Source organism: Topomyia yanbarensis, chromosome 1 (assembly GCF_030247195.1).
Source record: "Topomyia yanbarensis strain Yona2022 chromosome 1, ASM3024719v1, whole genome shotgun sequence".
In the NCBI taxonomy this organism is placed as follows: Eukaryota; Metazoa; Arthropoda; class Insecta; order Diptera; family Culicidae; genus Topomyia; species Topomyia yanbarensis.
Genome location: NC_080670.1, coordinates 215,575,983 through 215,590,521, shown reverse-complemented (window position 1 = coordinate 215,590,521; position 14,539 = coordinate 215,575,983). Strand labels below are relative to the sequence as shown.

Genomic DNA, 14,539 nt, shown 5'->3' with positions numbered 1-14,539 from the left:
CCATAAATTTACCTTTCCCAGTTCAATTCCACGTACTGCTGCTGCTCCACGGCTAGACAGATTCAATACTGTTCCCGAAACGAGATATGGATATCGGAAAATAGAAAAGGGAAAAGTTTTAATTGACTGATAAGTTTATCTGCGCGACTGTTGGAGTTTGTTGAAGAAGGGAAAAGAGGTGGGGGGGGGGGGCGGGACTGAGGTAAAGCAAACCTCTCAGTTGATTACCAATTAGAGTGAAAACGATGTTCTCTTTCGGGACGTCGCACTAGCCTCTGTTTGCGGGTAGAAGGAGGCATTTTTGTTTTTCCTTCGGGACGTCAGTCTGTATGTGCTTCGAGGCGAATCGGTACAAGTGACAACCTTAAAAAGTGAAAGTGACAATGTGATGGAAGTGCAAAGTGTGATACGAAGTGTGAAGAAGGACGCCGTAATGGAAGTGTACAACCTGTCAAGTCAAGTCAGCGTGTCAAAACGAGCCAGAGATCAAGCAAAATTAGCTGTCTTTTATCTAATTTTGTCTGAATACTGATTCAAACAACTGACAGTCACCTGTCAACGCGTTCTGGTTTCACGGTTCTCTGTGAGACAATTGGCGACGCCAGTCAAGTATGTCGAGTAGCCGCCAACCGTTTGAATTATTAATTGAGCAATTTTCTCAGACGGAATTGTATTTGTACGGGGCATTGGTTTCATTGCGCAAATAACACAAACTCGTAAATCGGCGGACATAAAATAATGCATGTAAACACTCAATTAAATCACAATCGGTGGGCAACTCTGGTCAACCAATTTGTTGCGACAGTTACTCAACTGCACCGAATAACGATGGGGTAACGAAATAGAATAAAAGCGAAACTTTTCCCCGCCTTCGTCTTCCTCGCCCCACCGATCCAACGATGTCAATCACGTTTATGAAAAGATTGCCGTTTTATTGCCCTCCCAGGCCAATCTGCTCTGGATATTCACCCGGTTGTCCAAGGAGAAAGCTTTCTTCAATTTTCTGGCATTTTTCTTCCTCATCCCATCGAACATCGAGGAACACGCGAACCCGGGAGAAGCGACAACAACGATATCCTTATCTGTCAATCGTCGTGTCGTTTTCAACGACGACCAAGTACACCTTCTCGGAAGTCCCCGTTTCCGACCTAACGGTGCCGCCACTCCGTGTGTGTTTGTGTGAGTGTGCACAGCGGCATTCTTACGAATCAGACCGAAGGAGGTTTTCTTTCCAGCAAATTCAATAATCGAAACCAGGGAAAATAATCGATTTCAGATTTTTTTTTTGCTTCTTCTTTTTCTTCCGGTTGACTGGCTGTCGTCGACTTCGAGTGGATGATGGCACCGAAAAAAAATAAGAAGCTCAAAGATGAACGACCCGAAACGGGTGAGTGTGTGCAATCTGATAAACATGTCAAACATATTTGCTTTTCAATTGGATTTAAATCACTGTTCACGGCTTCAAGCAGAAAGGGGCTGCTGGTGAGTAGACCGGTATGGCTTTGGTGGTTCTTCTGGTACGGGAATTCGGTGGCACGTTCGGGTGATTTTTTTTGTATAATCCGGCGTTGTTTTTGAATGATACCATGTTTACCATTCGAACCGATATTTTTAACAGACAACAAGGAAAACTATTTCACCATCGTAATCCGCAACAGACTAAAAGCAAACCAGAACAATTATCTGCAGTTTGTGTCATCAGTAAAGATGGTAGTATGGACAAAAACAGATATCTGATGCACGACATAATTCCCTTAATTTTTGCATATTTATTTTTTTGAAAAAATATGAAAGGCCAAAGACTCCGTCAAGCTATCGCATAGAGCGATCTCAAAAATAGCAATTTAAAAAAAAATTCTAATCTGCTTTTCCAATTTAGCAAAAGAATCGGAAAATTTTATTATTTTTGCTTAACTTGGCGAAGGATTTTTGTACATTTTGGTAGGTCGGTAGGTTTGGTAGCCGGAGGACTTTAATTTGGAATAATTTAGAGACCCAGCCAAGCTCATGAAAATGAACTGTAATCAGACCGAATTCCGAATCAAAGCGGAAACATTTTGGAACACTGTCATCGCTTTTGAAAAGAAAAATTGAATATCATGCTCTCTTTCACGTCATTAGTAACCCGTTAGGATAACAATTTAGCTATGAATAAAAATTACCAATCGCCATGTAGTGAAATATTTTGGGAAAGCATAATGCTCACCACTTGTTCTTTGCCGTTAACATTTAACTGTACATTTTGTTCGTTTTCGTGCTTGTGAACGATTTTGTTAGGTATAGAATTTCACTGTGGCGGCTAACCGTATAAAACCCAAAAGCACCTGCCACTCTCGCTGTGGAAGATAAGCCAAACGAGCATTGCTTTTGTCCAAAATACAGATTTTACAAATTTCATCATTTTTATTGTTAATTTCAGTGTGGCATTCCGCGCGAAGTGACCAAGGTACGTGAAGTCGATCTTTAGAGCAAATGTATAATAATTCTAATTTTTGCTTCGATGAGAGCACCCCACGGTCCATGAAATCAACGTTCGGATTCGGCGAATTATCAAAAACTTATTTTCTTCTGATGTTATCTCCAGCAATATTTGGTATAGAAACAAGGTCTAGAAATACGCCTTGAAGCACGAAATCTGTTTAAGAAGCCGAGACTTTGTTTTTTTTATTTCAAAAATACCATTTTAAATTGTTTGGTTCCAATCAAATAACACAATGAGACCATTGGATCATTCGATTCGAATCAGAAAATTTCAAAATCGCTAAACTTTAAAAACTTAAAATTTGAAACTCCGATTTTAACCGGTCTATTTTATATTTATATTTTAAAGCCAGAATCCGAGCCGGACCTGAGGATAAAAACTGAAAAACCCCGCAATAAAAATTATAAATTTGAAATACCCGATCCGAAACATTGGAACTCGTCTCGAAAAATTAAAAAAAAACCCGAGCCGTACATTTACATTTTCAAGGTTGTTTGGTTGATTTTCGGCATGTCGCCTTACTAGGATTGCCGCACCTAGCAGTGTATTGGGACTGCCGTCCTGGATATAGCTAACGAGGCACCTTACTTCTCCTTTAACAGTTTCTTCCGGGACAGACGCTCTTCGGAGCCGCTCCTAACATGGAAAATACACTCTTTAATTTTTCATTCCCTGCCAACATACACCCCACAAATTTCACCATCAATTTTCTTTATCATGATTCCCATAGCACACGGGCATACGAAAGCTTTCTGTCGGCGCTACCACTTCTTTGGACTCTAGCGACGAATAATCCAGGCAAATGAAATAATCACAACTGTATTAGTGCTTGCGAATGATTTTGTTAGATGTGGAATTACATTTTCCCGGAAAGCCGTATAAAACCCAAAAGCACCTACCACTCTCGCTGTGGAGGGGATAAGCCATACGAGCATTGTTTTTGATTTTACAAATTTCACCATTTTTATTTCCCGAGTATCTTTCCGCCCGAAGTGACCAAGGTACGTGAAGCCGACTTTCAAGCATTTGAACTTATTGCGGAGGATTTCTTCATCTAGAGCCAATGAATAATAATTCAAATTTTTGCCTCGATTGGAGCACTCCACGGTCCATGAAATATACGTCCTGATTCGGCGAATTCGTTCTAAAAACAATCCGCGAGATGCTTGTGATAAAACTGTTTTGGGATTCAGTGAAAATATAAATTTTTGGTGGCAGTGTTGTAAAATTTACAATTTTTCAGGCAAAAACAAAAAGTTTTTTTGTACAATACATGTTATTTAATTTTAAAAATTGGAATCCTTTCGTGTTCCTCAGAAATCCTTTTTTTAATTTTTTTTAAACTACTCACAAAATAATTTGAACCATATCCGAGGTATTGCGCTATGAAGTACAAAATCTGTTTGAGAAGCTGATATTTGGCATTTATGCTATTTTAATAATATTATTGAATCATTCGAATAAGGTAATTTCAAAACTGCTAAACATTGAAAGCTTAAAATTTGAAACCCCAATTCTAACTGGATTATTTTATATTTTTATTTTAAAACCGGATCCGGGGGATTAAAAAAACTGAAATACCGGACCCGACCATAAAAATTCTAAATTTGTAATATCCGATCCCAAAAATTAGAGCACATCTCGAAAATTTAAAAAAACCGATGCATACATTATATACATTTTTGAGATTGTTTGGTTGATATTCGGCATGTCGCCTTACTAGGACTGCCGCATCTAGCAGTGTATTGGGGCTGCCGTCCTGGATATAGCTAACGATGCCATGTACTTCTCCTTCAACAATTTGTTCCGGGACAGACACTCTTCGGAGCCGCTCCTGACATGGAAAATAGGCACTTTGATAATCGATTTTCGTAGAAATAGGAGTTCTTTACAAGGGTTCCCATAGCGGCGAATAAGCCAGGCAAATACAATAATCACAGCTTTAAAAAGTGCAACTCATGTATTAAAGAAGGAAAATCACGCAATTGATTTTTTCAGATTCTGATTAAAACCATGCGATAAGCCCTACAATACTTTGTGGTACGAAAAGTTTTCCATGATAGTCAACTGATGTCGCAAATTGCTGCTATAGCGAAATAACTGCCAATGTTGCTAAAATTCCATTATCGTTATTTGAAAAAAAAAAAAATGGAAAACAGCAACTAATACTGCACACTACTTCACGATCATTTATTTCTTTTAGACAAACAACTTCAATTTTCAGTTGAACAAAGAAGCTTCGACCATTCAACTAAAGGTATGAAGCATAAAAGAGGCCAAAGTCGTTTTCAATGTTTAACTGTCCACAAACCGGTGCCAATATCCGTGTTTTACACTTTGTCGTCAAATTTTTCGTTTATTTTTCCAACAAAGCATATTTCTCAATTAGTTATTGCAGGGACGTTTCTTAATACAAGCGAATCAAAGCCTCTAAAAACCAACTTGATCGTGAGAAGATCACTTGGGCCCGTCTAAATGCATTGAAATAAATACACTCAGGTTTTTTTACGCGGGGGTTACAGGCCGCGTAAATGAAAACGTAAATTTCGTAAATTCAAAAATCCGCGTAAATGAAAATCGCGTCAATTTCAAAAACCGCGTAAATGGAAACCGCGTAAATTTCACAAAAAACCGCGTATAAAATACCGCGCGAAAAACAGCGAAAAAAAACCTGAGTGTATTTAGTTTGATTGAAAAAAATTGATCTTTTGAATAATAATAAACCCTGCAATTTTTGTCATATTGGATTCAAATTTGAAAATTTTGAAATTGGAAAATTTGAAGTCAAAAAATCAACAAACTTAACTCGACCCGAATCGGAGAACTTTACATAAAAAGCCAACCAAAATTTTAAACGTTAGAACTCGACTCGAATTATAAAATCAAACAATCCGAACCTAACCCAAATGTTGTCATAGAAATTGGTTACAGATTTTTGAAATCAGAAAATACCCAAAATACCCCCGGACCCCAATTGAAATATTCTACATTAAAAAAAAACATGAACCTCATAATACTAGAACTTCGACCACAAAATTTAAAACTTAGATATTGAAAATTTATATTTGGTCGTAGTTCGGAAAGGGACGGAATGTTAGTCCGACACTTGCTTTCGCTAGAGGCCGAATATACTTCTCCTTACTTCAGAAGCGTCACGGGAAGAGGAATCTGTTTAGTAGAGATAGGGCTACGTTTCAAAATTTTGCTGGAGATCTCGCGTGGATAAAAAGTTTAGGAATCTCTGGGCGCCCGGCTACCGGAAGACTCATTAAGATGCTTAAAATATGTTTTAGGACTATCGTAACGGCGAATAGCGAGAAATTGTATAAAAACATGTCCCATTTAAATTGTTGTTTTTACAGAAAACAGAAATTTGTAATATTATTTTTTTTAAAGTAAATTAGCAAAAAGAAAAGCTAAAATAAATTCGAGAACAAGTTAAGGGTTGTAAACAAAATAAGGCAACAATTAAAATACTAGTGTTGTTTCCGCGAAGAGAATATGAAATAATTTTGAGCGGCCCAAAATGAGCGTTAAGAATAGGTTCTCATTCAAATGACCAAGAAGTAAAGCAAATTTTGGAATTTTTTTGTGGGTCAATAAAAAACAGAAGGAAACTATTTTAGGATTCAAAAAGCTTATATTTTCGTCTTCATTGACCATTTTTTCAAGACGAAAAAACAAAATGCCCCCCCCCATGGTGAAGCTCTGTCTAAGGTTAGAAGCGCGTGGATGATGATATGATTGCCACCCATTGTAGCAAGGAAACAACCAGTAGCAATGGACAGTCTTTCTAGTATAAATTGTTCATGCTACACATACTCGTCCTATTCAGCCTGTCCTTGTCTTAGGGGCCAAACGGGAAATGGTCTGACCCGTAAGCAGATACGCGCATTCCACGGGCATTATAAAGATTAATCTTCCAATGACAAAATCCTATTTCAAGTTGTGAAGCAAGCCATTATATGAAGAGAGATGTCGCAAATGGGTGGGGAGATGAGCCCGCACATTTTCCACGTATTGTTATGTTAGGGAGCTGGCATTCCCACTCTCCCCATCCTATGCGTTTCAAAGGGTGCTCAGACGGTTTAAAGATTAGATGCGCGTGGAATTCCAAAACAAAACTAATAGCAAGGCTCTAAAGTAAACATAATTTATTAGGGAAATGACCAAAGAACGGGAAAAACCGCTCTCAAATTTGACGTAGTGATGCGATCTCAAACTTTGACATTGATTTTTAGCACTGTTTACACTTTAAGGCTTTAATAAAAAATAACTAAGAATTTGTAGATTTTATAGGTCATTCCACCACTGAAAAAGGTTTTCCTTCAAGAGATCAAATGATGTAGTAATTTAAAAAATGCAAAAGAATCAAATTTTTGAAAATTTTGGATGAGAGCCTCCCCTTACCAGCATCACAAATCTTTCCCAGAATTTCGGATCACATTCTAAAGTTTGGCGGAAGAGTTTACATGTTTTCCAACATATTTGGACAGACCTACTGTTTTCCATTTTCTAAATCTGCTGTGGTTGAATCATTGGCCACATTAATGCAGGACAATTTAAAATGACAACTAGGCGTGCGAAGTTTTGTAGTTACGCAATTCTTCCATGGAATTCTAATTAATCATTGATAAACAATGTGAATTATAAGGTCCTAGAGTGCTTACCTGATGTGCAAAATCAATATCGACGAATACGACTTAATCATAGCTTCTAACACCTTCCAGTCAGAGTAGCCAAGAAAAATGTAGAATTGTATTAATTTTGGATCATTGGTTTCTCCCTTACATCTTCGCTGTAGAAATATTCTCATTTCTTCTTTTAATACTGCCGAACATAAAGCTGCACTTATCAAATGTCTCTCAAATACGTTCAACACTTTCTTTGTAGTCAATTTTTCTAAGCTCAACTATGTTGTCCAATGTCAAACAAATTGATGATCCCAAATAAAAAGTGGAAAACAGAACTATAAAAGGTCGACGTTACCATATTTGATCCCATTTTGATAGCATTCCTTTACCATCTTCCAATCGGGATACCACGCAGGTTAAGATCATAAGCAGAGCGCAGTCATACGATAGCTGCCAAACCGACTGGAAACAAGCTTGTTCATGTGAAGGGGAAAAACTTCACCTCGGTCCAGTCGGAAGAGCAAAATTTCAATAATCTTTAATGTAGATCGGATATTATATGATGTATAAACATCCCCTTCTTTCATGTACGGTCGAGCAAAGCAAGTACCCATAGCCACAATGTGGTTGGCGAGCTTTCTTCTTCCGTTGTGCTGCTGGTCTGGCTGCTGCTGCTCACGTTCGTGTGTGTGTTTGTGTAAGAGGAGTTAGGACCGACACAAAACGGAATCATAGAAATATAGGCTGACGATCTGTGCAGATATATATGGCTGCCTATTTTATAACACTGAACCGTGTAATAATAAATTACGATATAGCCGACCGTATCATAAACAGTCACTCTGCCTGTCCGCTACCCTCTCGGACGCTGAGATCTCCTATATCGTAGCCTGCTGCGCCGCACAGGAAACAGTGGCAGCCCTAGTACAATAAACTACTACTGCGCGCGCTGGGTGTGTGTGATGCGGTTCCCAGGGCGCCACACGCTGCCCATTTCTGTCGATATGTTTCATATCTCGTGACTTTATTATCCGTATGAAGCTGTTGAATTGAGTGGAGCATTGGAAAATTGATAGGTTCATCGGTGAATCGAGTTCAAGTAGAAAGGGGGAACATTCCGTTTTCAAGCTTTGGAAGTATGTATGGTTATCGGATCGTTTAGAAACGCGGTAGAAGTATTCGGTTGGGTTTGATTTAGTAAACTAACGATTTATTGCTACTGCCTACGGGCTTATATACAAAAGTCAAGAATCGAGAAAACAAGAAAAAATATTTTACACAGGGCAAAGGTATAGGGAATTTAAACAAATGATTTTTTTGATTTCGGTCTGTGCATCGAGCACAACAGACCAATAAACGATCACCACACAATGCATCTCGGTGGCTTCAGATCGCGCATCGAGTACGGCTGATAAAGATCGATCACTCGATCGATAGCCGCTGCCTGTGCATCGAGCACGACAGATGGAGAACGATCACTGCGATGAAGCCTCGTTGATATTGCAGGTGGGTTGCGAGGGTGATGATCGTTGAGGTGCTACAGTACCCCCTTTTTAGAGAGCGCGACGATTAGTGATATCGAAGTGGAATCATCACTCGTCGTCCTGATCGAGTGAATCTCGCCGGTTGGGGCTCCGATGTTGTTGCAGCTGGACGATCGCTAACGGGTGCTGATGGCTGGTGATCGTCGAGTATGTAAGCTGGTTTCAGTCTGTCGATTGAAATGTTGACGCTCCGACCATTGATGTTGACTCGGTAGTGCTTGTCGTTTCGGCTAAGCACCTGGTATGGACCGTCGTAGGGTGGTGATAATGATGGCCTTATGGAGTCGTTGCGTACAAACACGTTTGTGCACGTTTTGAGGTTGGGGTGCACAAACACATTACCTTTTCCATGCCATGCCGTGTCAGGTGGTCGCAGCATACGCATGGCATCTCGAAGTTCATTTGCGAATTCCGATTGAGTGTTGTTGCTGGGATTTTCGTGGAAGAACTCCGACGGTATGCGAAGTGTTGTTCCATACACCATCTCTGCTGGCGAAGCACGTATGTCACCTTTGTAGACGGTACGCAATCCGAGTAGAATCATGGGAAGATGTTCGGTCCAACGGTCCGGGTTGTGGCAAAGGATGGCTGCCTTGAGAGTTCGGTGCCATCGCTCGATGATACCATTTGACTGGGGATGATAGGGCGTAGTCCGTAGATGGCTTATTCCGAACGTTCGAACCAATTCTGTGAAGAGTGCCGACATAAACTGGCGTCCCTGGTCCGTGGTGATGTGTGTAGGTACACCAAAGCGGGATATCCAGCCTGAGACAAGGGCTTGAGCGATAGTAGGCGCTGTCATGTCCGGCACAGGTAGCGCTTCAGGCCAACGAGAAAACCTGTCGATGATGGTGAGACAGTATCGATTCCCGTTGCTTGGTGGAAAAGGACCTACGATGTCAATGTTGATATGACGAAATCTTTCCTCAGGTGCAGTGTACCGGCGGAGGGGTGATTGGGTATGCCGGTTCACCTTTGAGCGCTGGCACTGTACACACCTTCTTGCGTAAGCGATGCTATCCTTCCGTATGTTTGGCCAAACGAATCTCTGCGTCATCAGTTTGGCTGTAGCACGGGTACCAGGATGAGAAAGTCCGTGTGTGGCTTGAAGAAACTGGTCACGAAATCTTTTCGTGATGAAGGGCCTAATGCGATCATCCGAGCAGTCGCAATACAACTGATTTGAACTGCCTGGAACAGTAAACTGTTTGAGGTTTAATGACGATTTTAATTTACCTTCCAGAATTGTTCGCAGTTCATCATCTGTTTGTTGGTCGGCGGCGAGAGCTTCAAAATTCACCGACGGCACTGCGTGCACAGCTGCGATGCGAGAGAGTAGGTCTGCGACTGCGTTCTCTTTCCCGTTCACATGTCGGATGTCGGTTGTTATTTGTCCGATGTAGTCTAGATGACGGGCTTGACGACTGGTGGCTCTTTCAGGATTCTGCTGGAATGCATACACGATCGGCTTGTGGTCGGTGTATATGTGGCAACTTCGACCTTCCAGCATATACTTGAAATGTCTTACTGCCAGGTAGATTGCGGTTAGTTCTCGATCATACGTGCTGTATTTCAGTTGGGCCTTGTCGAACTTTTTGGAAAAGAAGCCCAATGGTTGCACGTTACCATCGACAACTTGGTGTAAAACAGCTCCGGCTGCTATGCTGGATGCGTCCACCCACAAAGATAGTTCGGCGTCCTTCGCGGGGTGTGCGAGCAGCGCTGCTTGAGCGAGTTGTGTTTTGCACTGCTCAAATGCTGTCGTGGCCTCCTCTGTCCACACTAGTTGAGACCGATCGTTGCGCTTGTTCCCCGGAGTCATCTTGAGAAGTGGTATTTGAGCCACGATGGCGTTCGGGATGAACCTTCGGTAGAAGTTGATTGTGGCGAGAAAACTTTTTAGCTCCCTCACTGTTGTCGGGCGTTTGTAGTTGCTGACTGCTTCAACACGTTCGGGCAATGGGCGAATTCCATTGGCCGAGACTGAGTGGCCAACGAAAATTATATCCTTCTTCCCGAACTCACATTTTGCAACATTGATTGCTAAGTTGTGATCTTGTAGACGGGTAAACAACTGCCGAAGATGCTCACGATGTTCCTCTGCTGACGATGATGCGATGAAAATATCATCAATATATGGGAACACGAAGTCCAATCCTCGTAGTACCTCGTGTATGAGCCGTTGGAAGGTTTGAGCGGCATTCCGAAGTCCGAACGTCATGTATGTGAATTCGAACAGTCCAAACGGCGTGGTGATCGCAGTCTTCGGGATGTCGTCTTGATGTATGGGGACTTGATGAAATGCCTTCTGCAAGTCAACCTTGGAAAAAATGGTTTTTCCTTGCAGAATGGTAGTAAAGTCCTGCAGGTATGGTAGTGGGTACCGATCGGGGATGGTTTGAGCGTTCAGCGCACGATAATCTCCACACGGGCGCCAGGTTCCATCCGCTTTTTTCACCATGTGAAGTGGGCTGGCCCAGCTGCTGGACGAGGGGCGGCATATTCCCAGTTGCATCAAGTGTTCGAACTCTGTGCGCGCTGCTGCTAGTTTGTCTGATGAAAGACGTCTCGGCCGGGCGTATGATGGCTGACCGGTGGTTTCGATGCGATGCACTGTTGATGATGCACTCACTGTACCGGGTGCTGCTAGTTTGGTGATGGATGGGAATTCTGCCAGCAGCTCGGCGTAGGGGCATGACGTGCTGAATGTTTTTATAGAGTACTCACTCGTCCGTGTCAAAACTGCCATCGCTTCCAGCTTCGTGGTGTTGTCGATGAGACGATGACGTTTCAAATCAATCAGCAGGTCGTAGTGGCAAATGAAATCTGCACCGATGATCCCTGATGACACGTCTGCGATGAGGAATGTCCACAGAAATTCACGCCGGAGGCCAAGACTAACCTTCAGCATAACTTCTCCGTACACTTTAATCGGTGTTCCGTTAGCGGCGAACAATTTAAATGACGTTGGTTTCATCCGGGTTGATTTGAGATCTCTCGGGATGACGGACACATCCGCACCGGTGTCGATGAGGAATTTCATGTTGGTAATTGTGTCCGAGATCTTAAGGCGAAATAGTGTGGCTGTGTCGGAAAGTTCGCCAATTTCCAACGCAGGATCAACTGGACGACGTCATTGTTGGTTGCTGGGCTTGGTTGCTAGTCCGAAGGAACACGGTTTACGGCACCGTCGTGCTTCCCCTCCGTACTTAGAGTGGTACCAGCAGACGTCATAGGACGGTTCATTATCACGAAATTTACTCACTTTGCTTCGGCTGCGGGAACGTGATCGCTCCCGTGGGTTTTCGCTTGAGCGGAACATTTTGTTGATCATCCTGGTCAGTTGAGCGATTTCCCGCTGGAGCGTTTCAATTCTGTCAGGAGGCGATTCTGTTGTAACTTTAGCGGTCGCTGCTGGTGTGCTCGGTGCGCTCGCACCGATGGTGTTGATGCTACGAAGGCCCATGGATTCCACGATGGCATCTGCGATGGTAGCTTTTTCTGTCGGGTCCCCTTTGGAGGCAAACACGGCAGCTTGGGCATGCGGTGGAAGTCTGGAGGCCCACAGGTCGAGCAGCACGGGTTCACAAAACGAATTTCCAGCCACTCTCCTCATTTCGTTGAAAAGTTGGCTCGGTTTCATGTCACCAAGCGGCATATCAGACAATACGAGCTGCAAACGTTTCTGCTGACTGTCGGCGAAGTGTTCAATCAGCTTCATCTTGATATACACGTACTTGTTGGCAGGCGGGACGGCTTCAATAATGGAACGTAACTCCGTCAACTTGCTTGGTGGCACTTGTGCCATGACGATGTTGTACTTCTTGGTGTCGTGGGCATTTCCAATACCGGAAGCGGCAAACCAGAACTCCAATGACATGAAGTATGACTCGATGTTGGATTGCGTCATCACCGGCGGGCTCAGTCGTGGCAGGTTTAGGGTGTCCACGTTGGCTTCCTGCTGCTGTTCCGGTACCTTTGGGTTGCCTGCTCCAGTGCCTGGTTTGTCCTCGTTCACCATTTTTTTAAAACGGGGTCACCAATTTATGGTTATCGGATCGTTTAGAAACGCGGTAGAAGTATTCGGTTGGGTTTGATTTAGTAAACTAACGATTTATTGCTACTGCCTACGGGCTTATATACAAAAGTCAAGAATCGAGAAAACAAGAAAAAATATTTTACACAGGGCAAAGGTATAGGGAATTTAAACAAATGATTTTTTTGATTTCGGTCTGTGCATCGAGCACAACAGACCAATAAACGATCACCACACAATGCATCTCGGTGGCTTCAGATCGCGCATCGAGTACGGCTGATAAAGATCGATCACTCGATCGATAGCCGCTGCCTGTGCATCGAGCACGACAGATGGAGAACGATCACTGCGATGAAGCCTCGTTGATATTGCAGGTGGGTTGCGAGGGTGATGATCGTTGAGGTGCTACATATGTATGATACGACGAAATGCATGTACAAAGGGTCACCCTTAGTTTTTGATTCGGCAATTTATGGAGTCAACTTTGTAAAATATCGGCACTATTATGCCAGCCAGATGCGAATATAAACAGTCAGAAAATCAGAAGAAAGACATCTATCTAGCGGGACACAGCACACTGACAGAAACGAAACCTGTTCCATGTGTTGTTTTGCCTAAGGCGAGAGCTAATCAAGACTAATTATCGCTTGCCTCGCTACGTGCTGTGCCACCCGGTCCGTAACTCTCGGGCTCGGTAAAAGACTAAACGGTCATTTGTTCGACAAGAAAAGATAGTGCCCGGTAGCGTTTATAGCGCAAAACAATGGCGGCGGTGTACTTAACGGAAAGGGGCTGCTCCTCTGCCCACTGCTAACCGGAAGGCTATCATTATGCAAATGTTCCGTTGAAGTGGATCAGTGCGCTACTGTGGTACACTGTTCGCAACTGTTGGCGTTTTAATTTCTAATGCTAAGTTGTGAGCGCGTTGTGGCGCTAATGAGACGAGACTAGGAGCTGTTGGATTTTTTTTTGTATAGGTTTTCTCGTTTCAATGACGGAAGTTTCGTGGACAAGTTTATATGTTATCTAAAACTTTGAACTAAAACATGAGGTGAAATATGTTCATAATTTTACACTTCGCATTTTCGATAGTTAGTTGGTCTTCCTTCCTTAACTTTAGGAGATTTGTCACGATTTCAAATTTGATAGATTAATATGTATTATTATTCAAATTTACAATGTTTTTGTCAATTAAACAAAATATGAATTTTAATTCATTCAGATGGGCCTAAGAGAACTTCTCACCAATAAGTTGATTCTTATAGGCTTTGATTTGTTTATATTGAGAAACGCCTTTAATAAAAGAAATGTGCTTTGTTGGAACAAAAAATGAAAAACTTGATGACGAAGTTAAATTCACGGGTATTGGCACCGGTTTGTCGACAGTTAACCCTTTCATGCCCAACTTTTTTCTAGCGCATTTAGGGTTTCAAAACTATTTTTCCTTGAAAACGGTTGGGTCAAGAAACACGAAAAGCCTATTTTCATAACGATAGGTGCTTCCATGGCAGTGCTAGAAGCTGGTCAATTTTTATCTTCCAATGCTCAATATAATTCTCCTAGAATAATTAAAATAGTCCAATTACGTGGAAAACATAGCCAACGGCAGTCTAAATTGATAAGTTTTACCAGTTTTCAATAATATTGCACCATAACGAAGATATATGAAAAAATTATTTTCCGTCGATAACGTAAACTGTCGCTGGCAGCACTGCTCCATCGGAATCCAATCAGACTAATTGCAATAACTTCAGTTCTAGAGCTGATCCTTGTAACTGTTCATACTCAAATTAAAGGCAATAATCACATTACTGAGCCTTACTTGTTTTTGTGAGCAAATCTC

General features: G+C 42.1%; 1 protein-coding gene across 1 annotated transcript; it reads right to left on the bottom strand.

Annotated features, from left to right (window-relative positions):
- Positions 1 to 11,793: 11,793 nt before the first annotated feature.
- Positions 11,794 to 12,681, bottom strand: LOC131676235 (uncharacterized). Its single transcript, XM_058955355.1, has one exon. It carries the CDS (start codon positions 12,679 to 12,681, stop codon positions 11,794 to 11,796), a length of 888 nt encoding a protein of 295 aa, XP_058811338.1.
- Positions 12,682 to 14,539: the final 1,858 nt, after the last annotated feature.